This window comes from Macaca fascicularis, chromosome 6, assembly GCF_037993035.2.
Source record: "Macaca fascicularis isolate 582-1 chromosome 6, T2T-MFA8v1.1".
Lineage (NCBI taxonomy): Eukaryota > Metazoa > Chordata > Mammalia > Primates > Cercopithecidae > Macaca > Macaca fascicularis.
In genome coordinates, this window is record NC_088380.1 from 62,669,983 (window position 1) to 62,686,248 (window position 16,266).

Here is a 16,266-nt window from a genome sequence, read left to right on the forward strand (position 1 = left end):
CTACGGCCCGGGTGCAGTGGCTCACGCCTACAATCCCAGCACTTTGGGAGGCTGAGGCAGGTGGATCCCCTGAGGTCAGGAGTTTGAGAGCAATCTGACCAACATGGAGAAACCCCGTCTTTACTAAAAATACAAAATTAGCAGGGTTTGGTGTTGCATGCCTTAATCCAGGCTGAGAATCGCTTGAACTGGGAGACGGAGGTTGTGCCGTTGCACTCCAGCCTGGGCAAGAACAGTGAAATGCTGTCTCAAAACACACACACACACACACAAAACTGTAAGTGGTCAAAGATCCACCTGTAACTGTCTAAATACTTGCCTCTAAATAATGAGACAATGCAAATGCAAAGAGCTGGTATAATTAAGAATATAACCATTTTCAGAAAAAGCACGTTGATTCTCTTGGGCCAGACGTGGTGGCTCACACCTGTAATCCCAGCACTATGGGGGCGCTGAGGCTGGAGAATCTCTTGAGGCCAGGAGTTTGAGAGCAGCCTGGGCAACATGGTGAAACCCTGCCTCTCTACAAAAGTAAATAAATAAATGAAAATTTTCACACAGATTTAAGAGTTTATTTAAAAATATCTTTCTCATGAATACTAGTTAATTTCTTATCACTTATGAAATTTTTTATAGTAATGTATACTTTTGGTTCAGCCAAGTTGTGTTCATTTTGATGGAAAGTAATTCCTTTAGGTGTTATGGCTTTTCTAGACTATAAGATCTGTGTAAAAGAAAACAAAACAAAACAAAAAACTATTTTTCCTTTCTACTCTCAACACAGAACACTTCTATAACCACATATTTTGGATTCTCCCCCTCAAAGCAGTTTTCTAGCAGACACTACCTGGGTATCCTATAATGCATTTCAGTTCTGACACTGTCTGCTTGGGATAGTGTCAGATCCCACAGGTTGAGTGTTCAGTCCCACAAGACTGCCTTCACTTCAGATGCCAATAGCCAGTCCCAGTCACCAGTACTTCTCACTGGTTACAAAGCAGGGTTTCTGCAACCACCCCCGTCGGGTCTGAACCATTTCCTAGGATGGCTCAAAGAATTCAGGGGAACACATTTGCTGATTTATTATAAAGGATACAGGTGAATAGATTGATAATGGTGAGGTATGGAGAGGTGGTGTGTGGAGCTTCGATGTCCTGTCTGGGTATACTACCCTCCCAGCAGTTTCATGTGTTCAGCAATTGTTGGTCTGTGGGTGGGGCTGAAAGTTCATACTCTCTAATCACTTGATTTTTGCTGTTGCCCTATGCTGAGACTGTTGGGGGTCCCCAGTCTAAGTGACCATTAACATAAACTTGAGTTATCACAGGGACCTGATAACTTGGTTTCACCTCAAGCGATCCGCCTGCCTCTACCTTCCAGAGTGCTGGGTAACAGGCATGAGCCACCACACTCGGCCCGGAAACAATTTTATAATTTGGAATTTTCTTCTCCCATAAGGACTTACCAGGTCTTAATAAATTTGCCATATGTGTTGAAAAAGATACATTGAAATTACAGAATTTTCCTATAGATTGTAATTTTGGGGTTTGAAGATGGATCTTAGTGATCATTTAAACCTTATACAGATTTTGGAAGGTTAGTTGAATTGCCTTCACATTGCTGATTAGTGTGAGCCTAGATTGGAATCCAGGATGCATCTGCTATTCTGCGGTCTTTCTATAGGACTCATTTTGGAATTCTGTAAAATGAGTAAAAATTTCATTGACTGTAAAAAAGGGACTTGAGGCCGGGTGTGGTGGCTCACGCCTATAATCTCAGCATTTTAGGAGGCCAAGGCTAGTGGTTCACCTGAGGTCAGGAGTTCGAGACCAGCCTGGCCAACATGGTGAAACCCCGTCTCTACTAAAAATACAAAAATTGGCCGAGTGTGGTAGCACGTACCTGTAGTCCCAGCTACTCAGGAGGCTGAGGGAGGAGAATCACTTGAACCCGGGAGGCAGAGGTTGCAGTGAGCCCAGATCCCACCACTACACTCCAGCCTGGGTGACAGAGTGAGACTCTGTCTCAAACAAACAAACAAACAAGGATGACAGAGTGAGACTCTGTCTCAAACACACACACACATACACACACAAAACAAATAATTAAAATAAAAAAAAAGGTACTTGAAATTGTTGGGGAATGGAGACCTCTATTGATTAAGCCACTGAAATCACTAGTTGTTACTGACTGCCACCTTCTCATTCTTGTGTGGGTCCCTGGAATTCATCCCAGCCGAGCTGCTCTCATTTGTCTTTTAAGTCAGCATTTTCCCCAGTCCTGCCTGGATGCATATGGGTTTCCTGCTTTTGTCTTTGTTTACTTTTCCTTTTTTTGTCATTTTCTCTGAAATAAATGTAAGACTTCTTGTAATTTTTAAGCGATTTCATAGCTAACATAAAGCACAGTAATAAAAATTAGCATCTGGGCCGGGTGCGGTGGCTCATGCCTGTAATCCCAGCACTTTGGGAGGCCGAAGCAGGCGGATCACCTGAGGTCAATTTGAGACCAGCCTGACTATTGTGGAAAAACCCCATCTCTACTAAAAATACAAAATTAGCTGGGCTTGGTGGCGCATGCCTGTAATCCTAGCTACTTGGGAGGCTTCAGGCAGAAGAATCGCTGGAAGGTGGAGGTTGTGGTGAGCTGAGATCGTGCCATTGCACTCCAGCCTGGGCAACAAGAGTGAGACCCTGTTTCAAAAAAAAAAAAAATCTGGAATAAACAAAACATTAAAAAAAAAAACTTGTAAATATTTTTTGTCTTCATTTAAATGTTAACTTGAAGTTAAGATTGGTACTTTAAAAAATTAAAAAAATAGAGACAGGGTCTCACTATCTCGCCCAGGCTGGTCTTGAACTGCTGAACTCAGGAGATCCTTCCGTCTTAGCCTCCCAAAATGTGATTACAGATGTGAGCCATTGAGCCTGGCTGATAATTGTTATCATGCATTGAAATTCTTAATGCTTTTTGGGACGTGACTCTGGATTAATTTGTATAGGCCCTCATAATGATGATGATTTTGATTTTTAGAATTTGGAATGCCAATTCTAAATTCTGAATTCTTCTAATTGAAAATTAGCTTTAGAAAATAGTTGACAATTTAAACTTTTTTTTTTTTTTTTTTTTTTTTGAGATGGAGTCTCACTCTGTCACCCAAGCTGGAATGCAGTCGTGTGATCTCTGCTCACTGCAACCCCCGCCTCCCGGGTTCAAACGATTCTCCTGCCTCAGCCTCCTGAGTAGTTGGGATTATAGGTTCCTGCCAACACACCCACCTGATTTTTGTATTTTTAGTGGAGATGGGGTTTCACCATATTGTCCAGGCTGGCCTCAAACTCCTGACCTCAGGTGATCCACCTGACTTGGCCTCCCAAAGTGCTGGGATTACAGGCATGAGCCACTGCACCCCACCCAATTTAAACTCTCACCTAGCAGTATTTGAGATTTGTTTCTTTGCCTATAGTGGTTTTGACAAACAAAATACCTTCTAGTGATACTTTTATTATACCTTCTCTGTCTTATTCTTCCCTCTGTCAGATCCTCATTTATGAATTCTATTTGTAATTAACCTCTTGTTTTCTGCCATTGTCTTTTGTTCACCCACATCATTTTTCTCTTTTTAATATTGTTCTGAGTAAGTGGAACATACATTTAGTATTGCATTCTCTATTTAAATTAAATGACAGTATTTATTTTTTGTTTGAAAAGATGACATGAAGATTTGAATTAAGGGTAAAAATGTTTTCAGAACTGTGTGGCAGTAGTTTTGAAATGTGTAGAACTTTAGCCCCATCATGTGGTAAAAATTTAAACTGCATGTGGCTGAGTATAACTCTCTTATTTAGGGCAGTGACTTTTGGAGTGTTAGTTGTGACCTGTAGTGAGAAGGATATTTTACACACTCTTTTCATTTCCACGTAGATATAACAAATAAATTTCATATATCTATGGTACACTAATGTTTTCTTCTGTAGTTTTCTGGTTTTTTAAAAATTCCATTTAAAAATGCTAATTGTGACTGATCTCATCATTTGTTAATAGGTCCTGACCAGCAGTTTGAAAGTATTACTGAATGAATGTTGAACAGATACTGAAAAATTTAGATAACTAGCAAATTCTGTTTGTTATGCTAGGAAGGATGACAAAATAATCCCTGTAAATAGGATGCTGTATTTTCGTAATTGTTTGATGAAAGATTTCAGGGCTGTGGTATTAAAAGGGTAGATGAATGGTATGAAATAGAAACAAAGTTGGAGAATTTTTTTCTTTTTAAACAAAATAAATGTGTTATGGTGGAACTTTACTATGATGAATACATTTTCATATCTGTATTCAATAATCTGTAGTTATCTCTATAACTAGTGTATAATAGTAATATTTTTTGATTCTTTTATGGCAGTGTTAAAAAGATTAGTATTACTGTACCAAAACTTTCCTTTGACAACGTAAGCAATGTCGGCTTGCGATGAAAATGTAGGCTATTTATACTTTTAGGCTGAAAGGATCAGAAAATTCAATCAGACTGCTAGTCGAGTTCATTGAAACTTTTATTTTGATTTTTGCTGTTCTGAAGGCACATAGGCAGAGTTCATTGAAACTTCTATGGAGAAGGTTTACTGTGTAGATTTTTTGGTTTATTGTTTATTTAGGTATTCTGGGATTTAGAGAAAATTTTAAATGAAACTTTTTAAAAAATTTTTTATTTTTATTTTTTTAATTTTTCTAGAGACAGGGTCTCACTATGTTGCCCAGGCTGGTCTTGAAATCAGTGCTGGGATTATAGGCTTGAGCGACTGTACCTGGCCTTAAAACTATTTTTAAAAACAGTCCAGAAAGAAAGGCAGTGTAAGAGGAAATGGATGGAGATGGGCTCTGCTTTACTTGTTGTAATAAAACACTTTATATAAAGGTAACAAAAATCTTAAGATGGTAGACACTCTTATCTCCCCCTGCCCCACCATTTACAGATGAGGGAACTCAGGTTGAGATTAATTTGCTGAGACGTACTAGAGCTGGAATAGGAAGCCGTATGTATCAGACTTTAAAATTCATCCATTTAATAACTTTCTTTTCGTGATTATTAGGATAGTAGACTAGGTTTCAGAAGAGAAATACTAGGATACTTTTATGCATACACCAAAATATATTTTTATCCCAGTTTGGAGAAACATGAAATAATTGTTTTTTCCCTTTTTTTCAAGGATACCATCTCTAGTATCTTTCTATAGTCAGTCATAGGAAATTCATCTCTTTTGGCTGTATAAACTTTTGTTGAGTGGATCTACGTGAATTATGTAATTACCTATTAATGGATTAGACTGTAGAAATACCTGGGCATTTCTTGAATATAATGGTAAGGTAAATTTCTAGCAGAATTGCTGGGTCAGAAGGTGTGTACATTTTGGTAGATAATGCCTAACTCCTCTCCAAAAAGTTCTCATCTACTTATAATCCCGTTACAGTTTTATGGGAAGGGAGGCAGCTTTTCAGTCTCGGAGATACTGGATGTTTTCATTTTTACGTTTTTGTGAAATTAGATGAAAAGATAATACTTTGTTTTGATTTGCATCACTTAATTACGATTGAGCATATTTTTATGTTAGAAATTTTTTCTCAGAATTGCTTATGTAGTCTATTTCTTAGTGACTTATAGCTCCTTTCATATTGGGTTATGTTTGACTATATTTTTTATTTAAAATTTTTTTTCGTATGGCACCCCAGAACTAAGCAGATGCCATTTATATTGCAAATGTTTTTCTACAGCTTGTTTGATATTTTAAAAATTTCCTTAAAATTTTTCCCCCTTAGAGACAGGGTCTCACTGTGTTGGCTGGTCTTGAACTCCTGGCCTCGAGTGATGCTCCTGCCTCAGCTTCCTGAGTAGCTGGGACTATAGGTGCACACTACTGTACCCAGTTGTACATAGTTCTACACTATGTAGAAGGTTTTAATGAAGTATTTAAATGTACAAAGAAGTAAGTAAACACTTACTAACCACCCTGGTAATTAAGTAGGCCAGGTGCAATGGTTCGCTTCTGTAATCTCAGTGCTTTGGGAGGCTGAGGTAGGAGGATCGCTTGAGGGTAGAAATTCAAGACCAGTCTTGGCAACCTGATGAGATCTCGTCTATACAAAATAATTAAAAATGATTTGCCAGGCATGGTGGCTTGCACCTGTAGTCCCAGCTACTCTGGAGGCTAAGGCAGTAGGATCACTTGAGCCCAGAAGTTGTTTGAGGCTGCATTGAGCTATGAGTGTGCTAGTAGAGCTGGACAACAGAGTAAAACCCTGTCTCAAACAAACAAACAAAAAAATTTAGGCCAGGTATGGTAGGTAGCTCATGCCTGTAATCCCAGCACTTTGGGAGGCTGAGGCAGGCGGATCAGCTGAGGTCAGGAGTTCAAGAGCAGCCTGGCCAACATGGTGAAACCCTGTCTCTACTAAAAATACAAAAATTAGCTGGGCATGATGGTACGTGCCTGTAAATCCCAGCTACTCAGGAGGCTGAGGCAGGAGAATCACTCAAACCCGGGAGGAAGAGATTGCAGTGAGCCAGAATCGTACCACTGCACTCCAGTCTGGGCAACAGAGCGAGACTCCGTCTCAAAAAAAAAAAATTTTACCACTCAACATAGTTATATCTTAAACATTTCACTATATTTGCTTTATATTTCTTTTTGGAAATAAGAGTATTACATATACAGAGTCCACTATTCACAATCCTGTTTCCATTTTAATTTTTTTCCCACGGGAATTCTCAATGCATATTCTTATTACTATATGTGTAAATGCCAATAGATAGTATTATATGTTTTAAAATTTACATAAATGATTATTTAAATGTCTACATGTTTTATATTCATTATGTCTGAAATTTTTTTCATGTTGATATCTATAGGTTTAGTGTAGTTATCTTGAACGTTGACTAATATTCTATTTTGTGTCCACTCACCACATTTTGTTTGTCTATTTAGCCTTAGATTGTTTATAACTTTTGGCTATGACAGTACTGCATTGAATGCTTTTGTAATTTCTCCTTGTCCATATGTGTAAGAATTTTTAAGGCTACTGCTTCTCAAAACTTTTTATAGGTATTAAGACAACCTGAGATTTTGTTAAAATTAAGTTTCTGATTCAGTAGGTCTTTGGTAGGGTCCCAAATTCTAATAAACCTCCAAGTGATGCTGATGCTGCCTGCCTGTGGACTACGTTATTAATAGCAGTACTCTAAGCTATAGTTGGAAGTAAAATTGCTGGGACTTGATTAGATATTGCCACATTCTTTCCCTTGTGGTGGTCTAATTTTTACTCCATATGCTATCTGTAACTATTTTCTTTTTTTCTTTTTCTTTTTTTTGAGACGGAGTCTCACTCTGTCGCCCAGGCTGGAGTGCAGTGGCACGATCTTGGCTCACTGCAACCTCTGCCTCCCAGGTTCAAGTGATTTTCCTGCCTTGGCTTCCTGAGTAGCCAGGACTACACTCGTGTGCCACCATGCCCAGCTAATTTTTTGTGTTTTTAGTAGAGACAGGTTTCACTGTGTTAGCCAGGATGGTCTCTGTCTCCTGACCTCCTGATCCTCCCACCTCGGCCTCCCAAAGTGCTGGGATTACAGGTGTGAGCCAACATGCCCGGCCTCTATAACTATTTTCTTTATACTCTTGCCAGAAGTTTGTCAGATGAGCTCCAATTCTTGGTGCTATCAATGGTACCTTACTATGATTGAAACTTTTTCAAGAATGCCTTGCAGGGTCAATATTCAGTATAATCAGTGGACATTCCATCCTCTCTACCATCCATAGACATCTGGTATTGTGAAGTACTAGAAGAACATCCTCAAAATTCAGCTCAAAACAAGTTAAAACTCTACCTTCCTTACCTCCTCACACCTCCATGAGGCTGTTTGGTCATTGAATACAGCATAACTAAAACCTCTTCATAGTCACTTCCTGGGTATAATTGGTATAAAATAAATGAGAAATTGTGAGAATGTAGACATTTTAATTATATATATATTTTTAAAATTACATTTTTAATTAAAATTTTTTTTTCTAGAGACAGGGTCTCAGACTATGGCCCAGGCTGGAGTACAGTGGCGTGATCATAGCTTGGTGCAACCTGGAACTCCTGGGCACAAGTGATCCTCTTTTTTTTTATTTTTGTTTTTTTTTTGAGACTAAGTCTCTCTCTCTTGCCCAGGCTGGAGTGCAGTGGCACAATCTCGGCTCACTGCAACCTTTGCCTCCCAGGTTCAAGCATTTCTGTTCCAACCTCCCAAGTAGCTGGGACTACAGTCACACGCCACCACGCCCCACTAATTTTTGTATTTTTAGTAGAGACGGGATTTCACCATATTGGTCAGGCTGATCTTGAGCTCCTGACCTCAGAGGATCCACCTGCCTCAGCCTCCCAAAGTGCTGGGATTACAGACATGAGCCACCGTGCCCGTCCTCAAGTGATCATCTCTAGTCAGCCTTCCAAGTAGCTGGGACTAAAGGTGCACACCACCATGCCCAGCTAGTTTTTTTGTAGAGATGGGGTCTTGCTATGTTGCCAAGACTGGTCTTGAACTCCTGGCCTCCCAAAGCACTGGGATTATAGGCAAGAGCCACCGTACCCAGTTTATAGTTTTAAAATTTGGGATTATGACCTGACCATCCTTGGACATGGCATTGCTTTCCTCTAAGAGTAAAGTCCGGGCCATACCCCAGGGTGATAACGTGGCCAAAATGGAATCTAAGTAATTCTAAATTATTAGATTCTCTTGGGTTGACATCCTAGATCATGCCAATAGATGCCAATGACCATTTGCTTGAGTAAACTGCTCACCTAGTCTCCCCCTACAGAATCCATTGAGGACCAAGGTAGGGGACACAGTGGATCACTACAAATTACATAAAAATGCCCCCATCTCATTAACATCTTACCCCCCCAGGTGAAAAGTCTAGGTTCAAGTAGGAGATTTTCTTTTTTTCTTAAGTGAAGTCACAGCTCTTGTACTTTAAAGACTGACATATAGCCAGCACGGTAAAATATGAGTAAGAAATACAGTAGTACTAAAAAGGAAGATAGAAAACTGGTATTATTTGGCCGGGAGCAGTGGCTTACACCTGTAATCCCAGCACTTTAGGAGGCTGAGGCAGATGGATCACGAGGTCAGGAGATCGAGACCATCCTGGCTAACATGGTGAAACCCTGTCTCTACTAAAAATACAAAAAATTAGCCAGGCGTGGTGGCGGGCGCCTGTACTCCCAGCTACTCAGGAGGCTGAGGCAGGAGAATGGCGTGAAGCCGGGAGGCGGAGCTTGCAGTGAGCAGAGATCGCTCCACTGCACTCCAGCCTGGGAGACAGCGAGACTCCGTCTCAAAAAAAAAAAAGGAAAGAAAACTGATGTCTGTGAACAATTAACTGTCCATAAAAAAAAAAAAAAACAAAAAAAAAACCCAACAGATCCTACAAAGTAAGAATTAAGATTGCTTAGACACAAGACTAACCAATTTCATGGCGGTGGAGGAGAGCAAACATACCCCAACACTTGAGGAACATGTTACCCAAGGAGGTGCAGAAAGGTGAACAATTAATGCCCTCTCTGTACGCTGAACCAGCATCATTGCCTGAGTCAAACAGTAGCTGGAGGCGTTGACACTGACACACTGCTAGATTTGCCACCTCTGTCCACATACTTTGAACTTGGAAAAATTCATGTGGACGTGGGCAGTCAACTATCCTGCTATTCCTGATGCCATCAATGGCAGCTCCTGAATCTGCATTTGAACACTCAGATCCATACAACCTTGTTTCATTATGATCGATAACAATTCATATGCTTATCCAGATACCTGAATAGTTATGACATGTGTAGCAACTGAGGCTGCAGTTACTTTGAGACATTGTTCATGTTTCTGAACTAAGCTATTAACAGTAATCCAAATCAAGTTTAACAGCAGATCTTGGAGTGACCTGTGTCCCTTGGGGTGGCTAGTTTTTATGTGAGAGAGAATGAGATACAGGAGGTCTCTATTGACAATGAGGGGTAACTTTTGGCCCATTTGTTGTCCCTGTAATTGTTAGAGTGACACCAACAATCAGGTCAGTTTAAATTCCTGTTAATGAACTGTAATGCATAATCATGGCCATAGACCATATTCTGGCAAAATTATTTATTGGTGGTCCCCAACATTCACCAGCGTTCCTTCTTCCAGGGTTTATTCAGTTGGCTGGGTCCTGACCTCACTTGAGATGTTGATAATAGACTTCATGAAATGCTGTATAAGACCAGTTAAATTAATTTGCTTCTAGTCTCTGTCAGGAAGATTAATATGAGTTACTGACAGTGGAATAATGATGGGAAAATTCAGATTCAGCCAAGAATGTATAGGGCTGATGTGTAGATCATTGAGAGAGGCAATTCATCCTGGGCTCTGAGCATTTTTGCTTTTTTTTTTTTTTTTTTTTTTTTTGGAGATTGAGTCTTGCTCTGTCAGGCCAGAGTGCAGTGGCGCGATCTCAGGTCACTGCAGCCTCTGCCTCCCGGGTTCAGGCAATTCTTATGCTTCAGCCTCCCAAATCACTGGGATTACAGGTGTGCACCACCACGCCTGGCTAATATATGTATATATTTTTTTGAGACAGAGTTTTGCTCTGTCGCCCACGCTAGAGTGCGGTGGCGCAATCTCTGCTCACTGCAAGTTCCGCCTCCTGGGTTCACGCCATTGTCCTGCCTCAACCTCCCAAGTAGCTGGGACTACAGGCGCCCACCACTGCACCCGGCTCATTTTTTGTATTTTTAGTAGAGACAGGGTTTTACCGTGTCAGCCAGGATGGTCTTGATCTCTTGACCTCGTGATCCTCCCGCCTTGGCCTCCCAAAATCCCAAAGTGCTGGGATTACAGGCGTGAGCCACCGCGCCTGGCCTGTATTCTTCTGAAATTATTCTTTAACTTTTGGAGATGGAGTCTCGTTCTGTTGCCCAGACTGGAGTCAGTGGTGCGATCTTGGCTCACCACAACCTCCACCTCCCAGGTTTAAGCAGTTCTCCTACCTCAGCCTCCTGAGTAGCTGGGATTACAGGCACCCGCCACCACACCCTGCTAATTTTTGTACTTTTAGTGAATTTAGTGTATTTAGTGAGCTATTTCACCATTTTGGCCAGGCTGATCTCGAACTCCTGACCTCAGGTGATCTGCCCACCTCACCCTCTCAAAGTACTGGGATTACAGGCGTAAACTGCCACGCCTGGACTAATTTTTGTATTTTTCGTAGAGTCGGAGTTTCACTGTATTGACCAGGCTGGTTTCGAGCTCCTGACCTCAAGTGATCCACCTGCCTCAACCTCCCAAAGTGCTGGGATTATGGCCATGAGCCACTGTACCCAGCCCCCTGCACCTTCTTGCTTGTATGCAAGATCTTGACTATGCTTTGCATGGGCCATTTCTTGATTGGTTGTAGTAAGCAACATTGAGGGACAAAGACCAAGCTCTTTATAAATGTGGTTGATTTGCCAAACTCAGTGCAAGGGCAGCATCCACCTAGGCCCCCTCCATGTCAAGCCCCAGAGGTCTTTGGGAGCTGTACAGAACCAGTGCTAACATCATGCTTATGCTGCTTGCTGTGCCATGAGTAGTAAAGTCTTTTTGTCTCATTTCTTTTGCCAGCATACATAAAACAGTATCCAGGCTAGCTCATAACTTGCAGAGATGATAAAATCCCAGACTCTTGAAAGACTCTGACATATAGCCAGCACAGTAAAGTACGAGTAAGAAATACAGGTAACAGGACTAAAGAGCAAGATAGAAAATTGGTATTATTTATGAACAGTAACTGTCCATATAAAATCCCAACAGATATGCTACAAAGTAAGAATTAAGGTTACTAGAAATAAAGTTGCTAGATAAAAGACTAAAACAAGATAGAATTGTAAGTGCAACAAAGACTTAAGAAGGCTTTAAAAAATATAATTTAAAATAGTAACAAGCACTTGGCCTGTTTATTTCTTTGTATGTTTAAATACTTCATTAAAACCACCAATATAGTCTTTTTAAGAATATCAAAGCTGGTTTGGTGCAGTGGCTCACGCCTGTAATCCCAGCACTTTGAGAACCCAAGGCGGGCAGATCACAAGGTTGGGAGTTCGAGACCAGCCTGGCCAATATGGTGAAAACCTGTCTCTACTGAAAATACAAAAATTAGCCAGGTGTGGTGGCGGGTGCCTGTAGTCCCAGCTACTCGGGAGGCTGAGGCAGGAGAATCACTTGAACCTTGGAGACAGAGGTTGCAGTGAGCTGAGATTGCACCATTGCACTCCAGCCTGGGTGACAGAGTGAGACTCTGTCTCAAAAAAAAAAAAAAAAAAACCAACTATATCTATATCTGTATCTCAAAGCTGGGCACAGTGGTGAACAGTCTCAGCTACTCAGGAGGCTGAGGCAGGAGCTTCATTTGAGGCCAGGAGTTCGAGTCTGGCTTGGGCAACATAGATCCTGTCTCTAAGGGGGAAAAAGATCCCCCCATTCTTTATTTTACCCAGATTTCAGTGGGGGAAATTTTTTTTTAAGGAAATTAAAAAAAAAATCAAGCTGTGGAAAAATATTTGCAGTATAAATGGCATCTGCTCAGTTCTGGGGCATAATACAAAAAAAGTTTAAAATACTGTAAGGTGCTGGAATAAATCTATTGAAATACATGCAAGACTAAAAAAAACTATAAAGACTTTAAAGATGACAAATATAAGTACAGATATACATGTGCATTTCTCTCCCTACTGAGATAAATAAGTAAGCATATATGTATGTGTATGTTTTCTAACCCAGTAATAAATAATTGTCTGGGCCAGGTGCAGTGGCTCACGCCTGTAATCTCAGCACTTTGGGAGGCCAAGGCAGGTGGATCACTTGAAGTCAGGAATTGAAAACCAGCCTGGCCAATATGGCCAAACCCTGTTTCTACTAAAATTATAAAAATTAACCGGGCATGGTGGTGGGTGCCTGTAATCCCAGCTGCTCACGAGGCTGAGGCAGGATAATCACTGGAACCCAGGAGGTGAAGGTTGCAGTGAGCCAGGATCGTGCCACTGCACTCCAGCCTGAGCAACAGAACGAGACTCCATCTCAAAAGAAAAAAGAAAAAAAAAAAGAGTTGTCTGTCTTCTCAACCCTTACTGTCATTATATTTTGGCCAATGGGCAAGAAGTGTCAACTTCATTCTAATCTTCCATTTTGATTACAAGAGAACCTGGCTGTGTTTTCATGTGATTTGTGGCTCTTCATGTTTTTGAGAACTGGCTTTTTGCTCATTTTTCCCCCATTGGGTTGTCCTTATTTATATTGACTTACAGAGCTCTATTTCTTTTTCTTTTTTCTTTTCTTTTTTTTTTTTTGAGACGCAGTCTCACTCTGTCTCGTCCAGGCTGGAGTACAGTTGTGTGATCTCAGCTCACTGCAACTGCAACCTCTGCCTCCCGAGTTCAAACAATTATCCTGACTCAGTCTCCCAAGTAGCTGGGACTACAGGCGTGTGCCACCACACACGGCTAATTTTGTATTTTTTGTAGAGATGGAGTTTCACTATATTGGCCAGGCTGGTCTCGAACTCCTGACCTCAGGTGATCTGCTCACCTCGGTACCCCAAAGTTCTGGGATTACAGGTGTGAACCACCATGCCTGGCCTTTTTCACCAAACATTTTTTGATAATTTTCATGCATTTTCTTTTTAGATTACTGAGACCACCTGTTAAAATTCTCTCCCCTCTCCCCTCTCCCCTCTCCCCTCTCCCCTCTCCCCTCTCCCCTCTCCCCTCTCCCCTCTCCCCTCTCCCCTCTCCCCTCTCCCCTCTCCCCTCTCCCCTCTCCCCTCTCTGCAGCCTTCACCTCCTGGGTTCAAGCGATTCTCTTACCTCAGCCTCCCGAATAGCTGGGATTACAAGCATGCGCCACCATGCCCGGCTAATTTTTTTGTATTTTTAGTAGAGACGGGGGTTTCTCCATGTTGGTCAGGCTGGTCTCGAACTCCCAACCTTAGATGATCCGCTTGCCTCAGCCTCTGAAAGTGCTGGAGATTACGGGTGTGAGCCACCACGCCTGGCCCAAAATTAAATTCTTTAAAAAAAACTGTTGGAAGTTTTGATTGTGGTTTTATCCGATTAGTAGATTAATATATTTGGGGCTAGTGACTTTTATACATTGTTAGAACTTTTCTGTGTTTCTAATTTTTTGGAATAGTTATTGTACATTCTTTTATTTTGATCTTTTAAAAAAACACTTGGTTTGGGGAAGAGGAATATGGAAATAAATTTAAGGGACTTAAAACTGAAGATTCATTTGACAGTTTTTCTCTGATGTAGAAGGAAACTTTGAGCTGTAGTGAAAACGTTTATATCAGGTAATGTATGATACAGACTTAATGTTTCATTATACAAGAAACATATCATATTTTAACTTGTTTTCCATACAATAGCACTTTACCTTTTATATTTTTTGGAAAAAAAGATGTTGAACTCTAAGAACGTGTGCTTGTTTCCATTAGATAGAAGAAAATGGACCATTGGTGAATCCATTATACATAGAGTTACCCAATTATCAAATACCTTGAAAAACCTTGAAAATAACTGCAATATGTGTTTCTTAACCATTTAAAATTATTGGGAATAAGTTGGAGTATTACTAGTTTTTAAGTTATATTTAGGTTTCATAAATATTTACCTGTATTTTTATAATTTGTTTCAGTCGTCATTGAATTTTGAGAAGCATTCTGAAACCTTTGCATGGACAGAGAATCGTTATGATGTGAATCGTCGACGACACAACTCTTCAGATGGCTTTGATTCTGCTATTGGACGTCCTAATGGAGGTAAAATTTGCTAAGGAATGGTGTTATGACTAATTTTCTTTATGATTTTTAAAGAATGTTTTGATGTGATTCGATTTTTAAGCCTAACTCTCTTCTTTTAATTTATATTACTTTACTATTATCAAATAAAGGTAACTTTGGAAGGAAAGAAAAAAATGGATGGCGTACGCATGGAAGAAATGGTACAGAAAACATAAATCATCGAGGTGGATACCATGGTGGAAGTTCCCGTTCTCGTAGCAGTATCTTCCATTCTGGAAAAAGCCAAGGACTACATGAAAACAACATACCTGACAATGAAACCGGGAGGAAAGAGGACAAGAGAGAACGTAAACAGTTTGAAGCTGAGGATTTTGTAAGTTTTTTATAACTTTTATACAAATGAAGCTTCTATAAGTGCTATTTTAAGTGATTCTCCTGCCTCAGCCTTCCCAGTAGCTGGGATTACAGGCACCCACCACCAGGCCCGGCTAATTTTTATATTTTTGTAGAGACTGGGTTTCACCACGTTGGCCAGGCTGGTTTGAACTCTTGACCTCAGGTAATCCGCCTGCCTCAGCCTCCCAAAGTGCTGGGATTACAGGTGTGAGCCACTGCGCCCGGCCAAAATACTGTATTTCTTAAATTACAGAAAAACTGACCTAGTGTACAGTCACATTTATCTAGTTCTTTTGATTCATTCTTGATAATTTAAAAGCTAGGTAGAATTTGTACTTTACTTTTTTATATATTCATTGTCAATTCTTATTCAGTATATATGAGTCACTGAGTCAGCTGGTGTTCTTGGCACACACAATACGTACTGGATTGAGATAGGCAAAGCCCTTACTCTTACCAAGTTTGTGTTCTCTAAGCAAGTAATATTTTGTAGTGAATTTAGATAGGAAGTGACATTTAATTTGGGACATACTTGATAAGGAGCGAACTTTTGTTAAGACTGAAAGGAAGAGAGGGAGAGCTCATGCCAAGATGCGATCATCCTTGGTTTATCTTATTTTTTTCATGTTCATGTGTATCAGGGTGGGGGTTGGTGGTGGTATTGAGACAGGGCCTCACTCTTTTGCCTAGACTGGAGTGCAGTTGCCCAATCATATCTCACTGCATCTTCAAACTTCTGGGCTCAGGCAGTCCTCTTTTGTCTCAGCCTCTTGAGTAGCTAGCTCTAGGACTACAGATGCACACCACCACACCCAGCTTACTATGTTGGCCTGGTTGGTCTTGAACTTCTGGCCTCAAGTAATCCTCCGACCTCAGCCTCCCGAAGGGCTGGGATTATAGGTGTAAAAAGTAAAGTAGAGGTTCTTCAAAGAGACTTTCTTCCTTGTCTAATTAAGAATAATTAGTAACTTCTCTTAGAAGCAGAATTTATTCAAACACTTGTGCTAACATTCTTAATTTATCTGCTAGCCGTAATAAA

At 40.6% G+C, this 16,266-nt stretch overlaps 1 protein-coding gene across 23 annotated transcripts in view; it reads left to right on the plus strand.

Moving 5' to 3' along the window:
- Window positions 1-16,266, plus strand: part of GPBP1 (GC-rich promoter binding protein 1) — an 86,939-nt gene that overhangs the window by 39,908 nt on the left and 30,765 nt on the right. For all 23 annotated transcript variants that reach the window (XR_012413676.1, XR_012413675.1, XR_012413672.1 and 20 more), the window contains 2 exons: window positions 14,726-14,849; window positions 14,981-15,204. Coding sequence is in view for 12 of the 23 variants with exons in the window: in XM_005556938.5 (XP_005556995.1) it covers window positions 14,726-14,849; window positions 14,981-15,204 (348 nt within the window). In the remaining 11 variants the exon portion in view is untranslated. The remainder of the gene's footprint in view (window positions 1-14,725; window positions 14,850-14,980; window positions 15,205-16,266) is intronic.